We start from the raw sequence: 12,676 nt of genomic DNA on the forward strand, positions 1-12,676 counted from the left end.
GATCTCCAGCATCTGCAGACCTCACTTTCTTCCTACTGCACTAATTAGGCTAGATAATGCAAGGCCACCTCAGTCTAAACATGGTTTCCCTGTGAATTATTCATGAATCACATGCCAGATTTGAAATTTAGATATGCATGCAGAAAATAAGCACAATTAATGCTAGGATATATGAAATGGGATTGTGAATGGATAGTCTTCCCTTGTACAAATCCAAACCCTTGGATTTCACTTCACTTAGCAATAGTTCAGTGTTGTTTGTTCATGCATATAATTGCTATCATACATTTAGCTTTGGGGTTCATTTAGTAATACATTTATCACCGAAGACTATCGCTCTTGTAGTGCACCAGCAGCATCCTGACTTTAGATTACATTAGATTAGATTAGACTTACAGTGTGGAAACAGGCCCTTCGGCCCAACAAGTCCACACCGATCCGCCGAAGTGCAACCCACCCATACCCCTACATTTACCCCTTACCTAACACTAGGGGCAATTTAGCATGGCCAATTCACTTGACCCGCACATCTTTGGACTGTGGGAGGAAACCGGAGCACCCGGAGGAAACCCACGCAGACACAGGGAGAACGTGCAAACACAACACAGTCAGTCGCCTGAGTCGGGAATTGAACCGGGGTCTCAGGCGCTGTGAGGCAGCAGTGCTAACCACTGTGCCACCGTGCCGCCCACTTCTGGGCCAAAAGACCAAAATTCAAGTCCTTCCTTCTCCAGTGGTGTGACAAAACAGAATTAAACAGATTGCCTAAAAATATCTACAGTCTATCTATATTTAATAGATTTTCCTAATTGCAGTTTGTTGCAAGTAATACATATATCTCTCCTCCACCCAAACCCTAGTTCAACAATGCAAGCAATATGGATTTTTTTTTAAACAACTATAACTCAGTGTGACAGACTTTATTTTCAAAGGCACATTATGGAACACTGGATAGCTAATGAAATTTAATATTAGGGCTTCCTGACAACATGGGATTAGGCAGATACAGTATTGTGAAAGTACATTGTCACTGATTAATCATTAATCTCCTTTGTAATAGTGAATAATGACGGTGAGCAATGTGAAGGAAGTGCTGTATTTAAATGTAAACAAGAGACATTAACACCTCCATAGTTTTTGGTTGATAAAAAGCAACTCCCACACCTCAATTAATTAGCGAACCCTCGAGAGCTGCTGTAACTAAACATGCTACCATTGCAATTGTCATTAGCCAACAGCATCGAATTAGTTATGAAAAATATTTACATTACGATAAAAGGATAAGCACTTTATTGGTGGTCACTAATTTCTTTGGTTTAATGAACCTTGAATCCCAATTTTCACTCACTCATCATGGAAGTCCATGCTATGGTGAAAATGCTGAACTTTGTACAGAATTGTATTTCTCACCCATGAAGCCAGCGTATCTCATTTTTTCAGGGGTGGAATTTGCTGTCCTTGATTCACACATGCATGGGCCGTTAAAGTGACCAGCTGCCTCCACTGAAACAGGAATTTGACATTCAGGGGGTATGGGATGCAGAGCATAGCGGATCATCCAAGTGAGAGCAAGTCTGTTCTTAATGTATTTCTTTTGGATAGCCAGGGTAATGTTTTGAGAACTGAGGTACACTCTCAGTCATGGTCCCAGGACTAATTGAGAGTGAGGTTCAAGAATCCTTTATGAGGGAGGATGGGAGTGATTAGATCAGGGATAATTTCAGGGGAGGTCAGGTGCCCTTTGAAGATAGTTAGCTGAACAGAATTGTGAGTGGATGGTGTATAAACCTCTTGGAATTGTCAAAGCCTGTCAATTTGTCAATAAGGGTCAAGAAGTCTGAAAATGTCAGTTTACCATTGACCAGAAACTGAACTGGATCAGCCATACAGTTGTTCTGCTGCACAACTAGGTCAGTGGCTAGGAGTTCTGTGCTGATAATTCATTTCCTTTCTCCTCAAGATGGATATACCAACTACAAAGTGCAAATTAGGAGTCTCATGAAATAAAATCTCCACTTGTCTGGATGAATTCAACTACTGCGATTTGCCACTTTTCCACACACTCAACCAAACCATCAATATCATCCTGAAGTCGACAGCTGTCATTTTTCACTATCAACTGATGACCAATTTTTGTGTCATCTGAAAATTCCCCACTCAAACCTCCCACGTTTTAAGTCTAAATCATCAATAAATATGACAAATAGCAAAGAACCCAATGCTGAGCGCATGGGACGTTGCTGCATATCACTTGGATTTGCAAGAACATCCATCAGTCATTATTTTTTGTTTCCTATCAATCAGCTAATTTTAATCCAACTCACCAGATTCCACTGCATCTCATGTGGTTTAATTTTGCTGACTTGTACGTCATATGGGATTGTTCCAGTTACCTCACAAGAATTCAAGTAGATAACATCTCCCTGTTGCTGTGATGAAAATTTCAATGAAATTAGTAAGAGATAAACATCCCTATTTACGATGACATAACCAATAAACTACAGAAGAACCTTGATTATACGAAGGACACATACAGGGAGTATTTTGCTTGGTTAATCGAATTCCAGATAATTGAATGCTGGATAACATAGTTTAGTCGAGCATCAGAACATTGCGATCTTGCTGATAATCTGATATTTGGATAATCAAATGCCGGATAATCAAGATTCTTCTGTATTAACTTTATTTTCTGCATGATGGCTCAGGATTAATGCCCATGTTGTATAATAGCTGAGTTGGTATGAGGAGGGAAGGTAAAGGGTGGTGAGTGGGAGATGACTTGTTACTGAATTGGAATATGGGCTCTAAAGGGCTATGGGATAATTGGGGCAATTAGCAATGTGGTACCATGTGAATTGTGCTTAGGGTGATACAAGAAGACCATGAAGAACCATAGCTATGGGTACAAGGACATAAATTCAACAGATATTCATATGTTGGCACATGGGATATGAGAGAACATAACAATTGTACATGGGTATAAGCTGGTAAAGGTACTTGGGTCATGGGAGGTGAGTGGGCATATGTGATGCAATAGGGATAGTTGCAAGAGCAAAGTTTGGCATTGATGAGACATAGAGATTGAGAGGTGAGAGCAGGATCAATATTTTCTGTTTCAATCTTTATTTTTGAAATGTATGTACAGTACTGAGGTTCCCAGGCAGCTTTTCCATCAGTTCAGGAAGCGGGCAGCCTGTTCAAGGCCTGATTTGCAGTCCAGCTACAGCTCTGGATCAAAACTCCAAAGTGCAGGTGGCTATTTAAAGGTTGAGATCACGAAGGTGAGATTTCTTCTAACCCATGCCTGATCCCAGAACAAAATCAAGGCCAAAGTTTACCTGCACATTTCCGAACAGTCACCATTTTCAGCGAGTTTTGTTGATTAAATTAGCAGTTAAAATCATAACTGTGCATTAGAAATCAACTAAATAACTAAAAATGATCTTTCAGATTCTTGATCCCAAATAAGCATTGAAGTGCTATACACACACAAGTTTTCACTGTGACTGAAATCTGAAAGGAATGCCAGGAGTTTTTGTAATTCATCCAATACATGTTCAGTGTTTTGTGCAATATCTCCGTTCAAGTCACCCTTACCCTCCTAGTCTGGAAAATATCCAACGTTCATAGAATTACATAGAACTTACTCTTTGACCCAACTACTTCATGCTTACATTTATTTTCAACATGAGTAACCCTAATCCTGAGTGCTGTATGAAGAGTCTTTGACCTGAAGCATCGATTGGCTTAATTTTGTCTAAAACTTTGAGCATTTCCAGCTTTTTCTGTTGCCCTTAAGTGAGGGCAGATGGTCACATGTTGGTAATGTCACTGGAGATGTTAACACTAATGGAGACCATGGAACATTATTGTAAAACTTCATCTAGTTCACTAATATCCTTTACCTGTGATTCTTGACTGTCTTCTAAGATGACTCCAGGGAACAAATCAGTTCAAGGACATCCAAGGATGGGCAACAAATGCCAGCCTTTAGCAGTGATCCACACACACTATCGAAAGAATAAAGAAAAAGATGTGCCCTCCTCCTGCTGCTTTTTGTTCCCTCTTCATTCAAATGAACTTATTCTGAAGGTGGTTAAGGTATTGTTCCAGGGCTAATTGATATTCCCTTGTGGCATATTTCGTGGATTTACAATCTGATGTATTAAAAATGTTTCTTCCACTTGCTGCCTTAGATACATTTTAACTGTATATCCATGATTTTTTTTTTACAATGTTCAGACACAGTGTTTTATATCCTATCTTAGCTCCTCAGAATATTAAGCATTTTTGTGAATTCATCCTGTAAAGTACTTCACCCTAACAGCCATCAGGCCTATTGCTTCAAGTCACTGTTGAATCAGAACGAATCAATGCTCTACCGTATCCATTCCCTCAATCTCTTTCTGATACAGTAGAGTGCATGCTGTAAACTGTACTCCAAGTGTGACCCAATAAGACTGTGAAAATGTATAATTACATCTCCAATTTTATTCCTCTGTCTCATGCAGAGAGACTTTGTGTTCTAATGCCATCTTACAGCCTTATTTCCTTAAGGTTGTTTGTTAAGCCTTGGTGAATATAAACCTCTAATCGTCTTTCCTTCTATCATTTAAAGTACAATTATTAATTAATTTTGTTCTACCTAAATGTACCATTTTACATTTATGAACATTGAATTGCATTTAATATTTTTATTGCCCGTTCTACCACATTGGAGTCATAGAGTCATAGAGATGTATAGCATGGAAACAGAGCCTTCGGTCCAATCCATCCATGCCAACCAGATATCCCAACCCAATACGTTTGCAGATTCTTTTTGTCTTCAGACCAGTGTCATTATCTGAAATTGTGGACATCACACTCTCGAGACTTTCATCTAAATTGTTGACGTACATAGTAAACAGATGCAGTCCTAAAATGAAAAACCATGATCAACAATATTGAGAAAATGTCTTTAACTCCTATGTTTTCCCTTTTAAACCTTACGCTCTGGCACTTCTACAAACAAATATATTCATGTGCCCTCAAGGGGAGGCCAACGCACAGTCATGAGTAATAAGTGATGAGTAACAACATAGGCCAGGTAGGTAAATTCTGCGTGCACAAGTCATAGTACTTGAAATATAAGAAGGTTCAAGGTTCAAACAAGTGTGGAAAAGTAACATGATTGAAATACAATAAGAAGAGAAGTGAGCTAACAGAGGTGAGGCAAAAGAGTAATTTTTTTGTTCATCAGCAACAGGGTATATTCCAGAAGGAGATTAGAACTCTGTGTCACTTCTCTTAATTGCATACGTCTTAATCTTCTCAAACAATATCCACTCCTACCAAGGCTTGGAAATACTCAGGGAACACAAATGTAGCACGCAGATAAAATATACAATTAAGATGACAAATAATTGTTGTCCTTTTACGGAGTAGATTTTAGTACGAGAAATTTCCCTGCAATTGCATGGGGCTTTATTAAGAATGCCACTGGACCACTGTGTACGGTGTCTGGTCCCTGTATTTTAGGAAATATGTACTTGCTTTAGAATGTAGATTTGTCTTCATTTCAAAGCTGGTATCTCTCAGATTACCATATGCAGTTGTATATGATGTGACAGGCAATGAGTTCCATAGAAACCAAATAACATTGGTAGCATAACAGCAAGAATTCTCCAAACTGGTTTCCGGAATGAGAAGGTATCCTTTGATAAGAGGCTAAGTAAATTGAGTCCATATGGATTTTGTTTTAATGGGAAGTGATCTCAATGAAACATACAAGATTCTGAAGGAAATGTTCAAGAAGTTGTTTCCCTGGCAAGGAACATTTAGAAGATCAGGGAGCAGTTTCTCATTTAGGGGTAAGAGTAAGGACCTGAATGAGAAATTTCTTCATTCAAAGGGTTGTGAATTTTTGTTACTTCTTTATCCCATAGAATTGTGGATGCTCCATTGGTGAATATATTCAAGATCGGAACAGACATTTTTAAGGTGTCTCAGGGAATTGAGGGCTGTGAGGACTGTGCGGAAAACTTAAAAGAAATTGAAACCAATGATCAGCCATAGTAATCGGAGTAAATGGCAAAGCCAGCTCAAGAGCCATATTGTCTACTCGTGCTCCTATTATGGTGTTTTAATATTTGCTATTGTAACATGTTGCACATAGATTTATAGACATCTGTGTTTCGACAAAATCATGCCTTAAATAGCAGCTGCCAGCTGATTTATGGATTGGCTTCAGAGCCATATCTCAGAGTTTCGGTTCAAGACAGACCGGTTGAGGAGATGGCAGGGTCAAAAACAGTTATTTGGTTACTGTGGAACTAAGTTTATTGTCTGTTCACTCCATATACAATTATATATGGTAATCAGAGATATACGAGTTTCAGAACGTATTATAATATTGTAAAAAGACTGTTATCAACATTCTAATGTTCTTCCGTCTTTAACCTATTTACTTTCTATCAGACCAACCTATGCTGCCCTATTCACACCATGTGCGAAGCAGCTCAGCAATATCATTGTATGGTTTATCCAGAGTCTTGCAGCTTCTATGCAACACTGGCTTGTCCATACAATGCAGTTGAACAGAATGCAAGCACTCTTCCTATTTGTACCTTACAGTTCAGGTGTTATGGGGGCCATAGGATCTCATTTTGCTTATTATTATTATAGACAAGCGGTCTGAATGCCCATCTGTTGGCTATGGTGATTTTCTCTGAATCTTCTTTTTGTCCTTTTATCAAAGCTGCATGAGCATGATAGATGTTGATAAAATAGATCAAATATGCCTGCTTCTTCAGTTTTAATTTTGTTTCTGGGTTTTCTGTTTACCTAGAGCAGTCTGAAACTTGAAATTGTTTTATTTTAAGTTGCATGTATTTATTTGGAAACTTTGCCAACTCCTCTTTAAAAATGTTCCATTGCTGATCAACAGATTTCTTTTTGCCAATTTGTCTTTCCGCCTTACCGGTTAGCTCACTCCTCATCTGTCATATTCTAATCTTGTTATTGTACCAGCTGTTACCCTTGCAGCTTTGACCCTGAACCTGATCATGTTGCAATTACTGCTCCCTAGCTACTAGTTCACATTTACTCATTTCCTTTGTCTGGTTACATGTAATTTGATTGTGTAACATCTTTCCCTTTTTATTTGGGATGGGAGTATTCCATTTATAGGAAGTACCTGAATCAACCGTTTAACGAAGAGCTATGGAAAAATTAATCAAGAGTGTGACTGCAAAGCTATTTCCTTCCCTGCACTTTTACTAAGCATTTATAAAGCTACAGAGCAGCTAACTGCTGCCCAGTGTGATGCACAAATCTGGCAGCTCAAGCAGAGGTAAATAACTGCAGGATCATATTCACGGCCTTACAAAAATGTTTCATCTGAACATGGTGTTTGCACAAGTGCATATATCTTTGTAAGACTTTACTAATACAATAATCTCATTATGACGATCAAAATCCAAACTTCAGAGTAACGAAGCAACAGCCTTGATAATGAATGACTGTACAGCCAGCACAGAGATCTGAGAATTGGTGATGAAGTTGTGGTGCTTCCAAATTCTTTCCTATTAAAATCAGAAAAATGTGAGACTATTCCAGGAATGGAGTCTCTGCCTAATTCTGCACTTTGCAGTTCTCAAAAAATAAAAGATACAAAATTGAACTCTTAAGTACCACTGATTTCAATGCTATTGGAAGCGAAAGCTGCTGTAAGTAATAGCTGATCAACTTCCAAGTGCCTCCATGGCGCATCATGATCAGTCCGGCTTAATTGCAGACATGCACTGGGTGGGTGCCCCAAAGCACAAATAGTGGGCAGATTGTGATAGGACCAAATTAGTGTTGATGCTGGCATCTGCTCGGAAATCAAAAAATGCCAGAAATTACAGCAGGTCAGGCAGGATCCATGGTGAGACAGCAAGCTAATGTTTCAAATCTAGACGACTCTTCATTAGACATGAAGGGTGGAGGGGGCAGCATTTATGTAATGCTGAGGGGGGAGGTGGAGGTGGAGTGCTGGGGGAGAAAGGGTGTTAATAGTGCAGACCAAGTGATCAGATTGTGAGAATGGCAGAACAATGGTGTGTCTAACTGCCAGACTAAAAAGAAAGATTGCGTTAGAGTGGTGCTGGAAAAGCATAGCAGGTCAGGCAGCATCCAAGGAGCAGGAATATCGATGTTTCGGGCAAAAGCCCTTCATCAGGAATGAAGGGCTTTTGCCCAAAACGTCGATTTTCCTGCTCCTTGGATCCTACCTGACCTGCTGTGCTTTTCCAGCACCACTCTAAACCAGACTCAGGTTTCCAGCATCAGCAGTCCTCGTTTTTACCCTGAAAAGAAAGACTGCCCCACTGGAGTGGGGTATTGGGAAACAGGGCACGGTGGCAGAGAATATAGCAAGTTGTTGTGTCACCATAGTTGAACTGGTGGTGATTTAACCTGAGGACCACCAGACCTCAGGCAAGGGAAGAAAGGTTGAGAAGGAGAGTCCTTTATGGTAAACTCAAACCACTGATGGGAATTGAACCCACACTGTTGGTATCACATTGCTCCGGAAATCAACAATCCAGCCAACTGAGCTAAACCAGTTCTCAAACAACCAGTAAAGCAAAAAGATAGGGAAGAATGGGAGTGGGTTCACAATCTGAAGGTGTTGAACTCAATATTAAGTCCAGAAGGTTGTAAAGTGCCCAGTCTGAAGATGAGATGTTGTTCCTCCAGTTTGCATTGTGATTCACTGGAGCATTGCAGCATGCTGAGGACAGACAGAGGGCATGCGAGCAGAACCGCCCACAGGAAGGTTGGGGTCATGCTTGCCATACGTTTTCAGATTGTGATGTTGTTCAGAATCTAATACTGACTCGGGACCCAGTCTGCCTGTTACAGTCTTTTTGTGCTGAACATGTATTCATTTGTACAAGGGACTTGTGGCTGGTGTCATTTAAACTCATTAGCATGAGAGTTTCAGGTGAAGTGCTATTAACTATCCTTTGTTTCGAAGGTTCAATTTTATTGGAAGAACTCTAAAAGTTTGTTGGAGTCAAAGGGAAGTGGTGCTGGATATTTCCAAGTAGTTCAATGGATTTTGAAGGATCTTGAGCAGAACATTTGCACTTCCTCACAGAGACCAACAGTTGTAGTGCCCTTGAGCTGTAGCACAACAGGCTTTCTTACGTAGTAGAATAGGGAAGCTCAACCAAGAAGGACCTCGGCTCTTAACAAAAGACTATACCCATTTAAGGTTTTGAGAGAACATTTCAAACTCTGCCTCAGCCACAAGTAATGTTTAAAGGCAGTTAAAGTGTACAGAGTTGAGAGTAAGGTGCTGGAAAATCACAGCAGGTCAGGTAGCATCCGAGGAGCAGACGAATCGACATTTCGGGCATAAGCCCTTCAGCAGGAATGAGGCTTGTGGGGGGAGCTGAGAAATAAATGGGGGTTGGGGGGCTGTGGAGTGTGGGGGAGGAAGGGGGTTGCTGGGGGAAGGTAACTGGGGATGCAGTAGGCAGATGTAGGTTGAGAAGAAGGTCATAGGTCAGAGAGGAGGGTGGTGCGGATAGATGGAAAAGACAATGGACGGGCCAAGAGGGCGGTGGCAAATTGGAGGCTTAGGACTTGGATAAGGTGGGAGGAGGGGAAATGATGAAATCCACATTAATCCCTTGGAGTTGCAGGGTCCCAAAGCGGGTCGTTCCAGAGAACATCTCTGGGACACCTGCACCAACCAACCCCACTGCCCCATGGCTGAAGAGTTCAACTCCCCCTCCCACTCCACCAAGGACATCTATCCGCACCAACCCCCTCTCCATAACTATCATCTTCTCCCCCACCTTCATCTGCCTATTGCATTCTCAGCTACCTTCCCCCACAGCTCCACCCCCTGCTCATTTATCTGTCAGCACCCCCGGCCCATAGGCCTCATTTCTTGTGCCCTAAATATCGATTCTTCTGCTCCTTGGATGCTGCCTGACCTGCTGTAATTTTCCAGCACCACACTCTCAACCCCAACCTGAAAAACACTCATTAATATCAACTCTCTGCCTTCTGTGTAGTAACTGAATCTCAATCCATGCTCGTGCATTAAACCCCAATACCATTAACTCCTTTCTTGTGCAGTAACCTTCATGTGACACCTTATCAAATATTTTTTGGACATAAGCACTCAGAGCTCTTCTTGAACCTTGAATCTCTTGCATATTTATTAATTACATAACCCAAAGTGAGAATCATGCACCTGGACTGAAGAACCAGTTGCTGAAGATGCTGATTGCAGTGATCTTGCACACAGCTGGTGAAATGATTCATCGCATTGTTCACTCCAAGGAGCTTAAGGAGATACATCTGTGCCTACCCTTGCCAGTGCGCTCATTCACCCTCCTGTTATGTATAACCTTGTGCTGCAAGAGGAAGTGAAGAATGCCAATGAGTTTGTTGCAAAGTTATTGAGAGTATGCCTGTGATGTCTGAATAGCTGAAAGATGTGGAGGCTGTGACATTGGAGTATGTGACGTGCATCTCTTGTTAAGTGTGTGAAGGTGAAATGGAGCTTCATGAGTCCTAATTGCTAGAGCTTGTTGATGGAGCATGGTGGATTAGGGAGGAAAAAAGCATGACTTGTAGATGTGACAAATTACCTTAACTGTTAACATTCAAAGTCAATAGCATGAAATAAAGTATGGATGATCCGAAATGAGTGGAACGAAGTTTGTAAACGAGTGGTCTGAAAATTAGGATAAATTAAGTTAAATGCGATTGATACAGGTTTTCACACTGCAGTGGCAACACTGTTGCTTCTGTTCATGTGACTGTGTGTGCTAGCTGACTGTACTTAGAGCACATGATCATATATTAATATGACATGCAATGGTACAGGAGAGCTGAAATGTTCTGAGTAGCATTCCGATCGTACCAAGATTAAGTCACAATGAATTGGTACCAACATCAACTGATATGGATGGAAGTGATTTGCTTAGCAATCTTTCATTTGAAGAAGTTTTGATGAGTGCGGTTATGAGTGCTTTTGAAGCAGACCTTTTGATTTAAACCTGTACGAAGATAAAAGAGAAAAATGTATATGGTTCTAGAGTAACAGCAGCGGTATGGAGTAAATTAAATAGCTCTTTCAAAGAACTGCCATATCATAATCGGCCAAATTTCGTTCCTTCTGTGAGTCATGTTCATAGAAATTGCAATTTTCTAGCCAACAGAATCGGCAGGTTCAATAGTTGGTCATGATTTCCTTTACAAACTCTTTTTATGAGATTTCTTAGTAGAGAAATTCAAAAATTTGGCCTGAAAATTGATCTTAATAATGTTCTTAAACTGCAAGCTGAGCAGAGTTATCGAGAGTTCTGTAAATAGGCTACAGCCTTTTTTGTGCAAAGCAAAGTCTATTGGGAATGGCATTCATGAATATTATTGGTTCCTTAAAGTCCTGAATACCGAGGAAATATAAGAAAAATATTTTGATGGCTTACTTATACATCTGAATGTTAAATCCTGTCTTTTATCCTGGATACAAGCAACTAATAAAGCTTCAAGCATTTTCGATACTGATATCATATAGGCAAAAATAAAGCTAACAAAATAAAATGTTAGGAAGTATGGAAGTGACTGGGCTCATATTGATTATCACAAAGTTCTAACTGGTGATAAATCTAATCAGAACCTTGAAATTATATTAAAACAGTGTTATTTTTCCTTTATGTTGCTTGAATTGATGCAGCTCACTATGACGACTATTGATAGTCTGCTGAAGTGATGATATTGTGAATTCATGTCACAGCAGAGTACAAATACTAGCTGTCATGATGAATGTTCTCAGGTATATTAAGATAAGTCCACTATTAAAAAAATTTTGATTGCTGTCATAAAAGCAAGTTAAAACCATCTGTATTTTATTGCAAAGTGGAAATAATTTCCTTAGAATAACACTGTGCTGTTACTTTTTCATTATTATTGAAATAAATGAAGTGGAAAAGCTTCTGATCTAATAAAGAGTCCTCTATATTGAACAGGTTCCTCTTCATGAAGATTGGAGCAGTACTCTTTCACGTGGAAAGGTGGGAGAAATTCCCTGCCGGCGAATGCGTAGTGGCAGCTATATTAAAGCAATGGGAGATGATGACAGCGAGGACTCTGAAATGAGCCCCAAACCATCCCCGAAGACTGCAGCAAGACGTCAAAGTTATCTCAAAGCCACACAACAATCACTCAGTGAGCAGATTAGTCAGCGGAAGTAAGTTTCTCTGTTACTTCTTCTATGGATCCTGGTGTTTTGATACAGAAAATGCATTGTTTTTATTTTATGCTAGGTAGTGTTATGCTATAGTATCATGGCTTTCATATTCCTTTTGGAAATCACTAAATTATTAAGTATTCTTTGTAATTCAGGATTTGTGAGCTGCTAATGCTTGGCTCAGGAAACTGTCTGTTAATAACAACGAGAAAGTCATCTTGCTTTAGCAAAACACATTCAATGGAAGCAAGATTTTATTCATTCTATGATTTTTTATTTGTCATGGAATTCACAAATAAATTTATTGCTTGACAGTTCAAATAGATCAAGATCTGTACTTTCCATCAACTGGTCTCATTGGAAACCAGCTCAGAAATGGACAATTAAAGCAGCACCTTGTAGGACATGTCTCACCTTGCTGGCCATTTAAAATGTTTTAGT

The 12,676-nt window shown here is 39.9% G+C and overlaps 1 protein-coding gene across 2 annotated transcripts in view; it reads left to right on the forward strand.

Annotated features, from left to right (window-relative positions):
* The window catches only part of LOC132822969 (disks large-associated protein 4-like), a 222,005-nt gene that overhangs the window by 51,839 nt on the left and 157,490 nt on the right, over window positions 1-12,676 (forward strand). The window contains exons 5-6 of one of the 2 annotated variants that reach the window (XM_060836438.1): window positions 2,093-2,101; window positions 12,060-12,235. In XM_060836438.1, the coding sequence (XP_060692421.1) occupies window positions 2,093-2,101; window positions 12,060-12,235 (185 nt within the window). Of the gene's footprint in view, window positions 1-2,092; window positions 2,102-12,014; window positions 12,236-12,676 lie in introns of both variants that reach the window. The other variant, XM_060836439.1, reaches the window with a different exon arrangement.

Source organism: Hemiscyllium ocellatum, chromosome 15 (assembly GCF_020745735.1).
Source record: "Hemiscyllium ocellatum isolate sHemOce1 chromosome 15, sHemOce1.pat.X.cur, whole genome shotgun sequence".
Taxonomy (NCBI): domain Eukaryota; kingdom Metazoa; phylum Chordata; class Chondrichthyes; order Orectolobiformes; family Hemiscylliidae; genus Hemiscyllium; species Hemiscyllium ocellatum.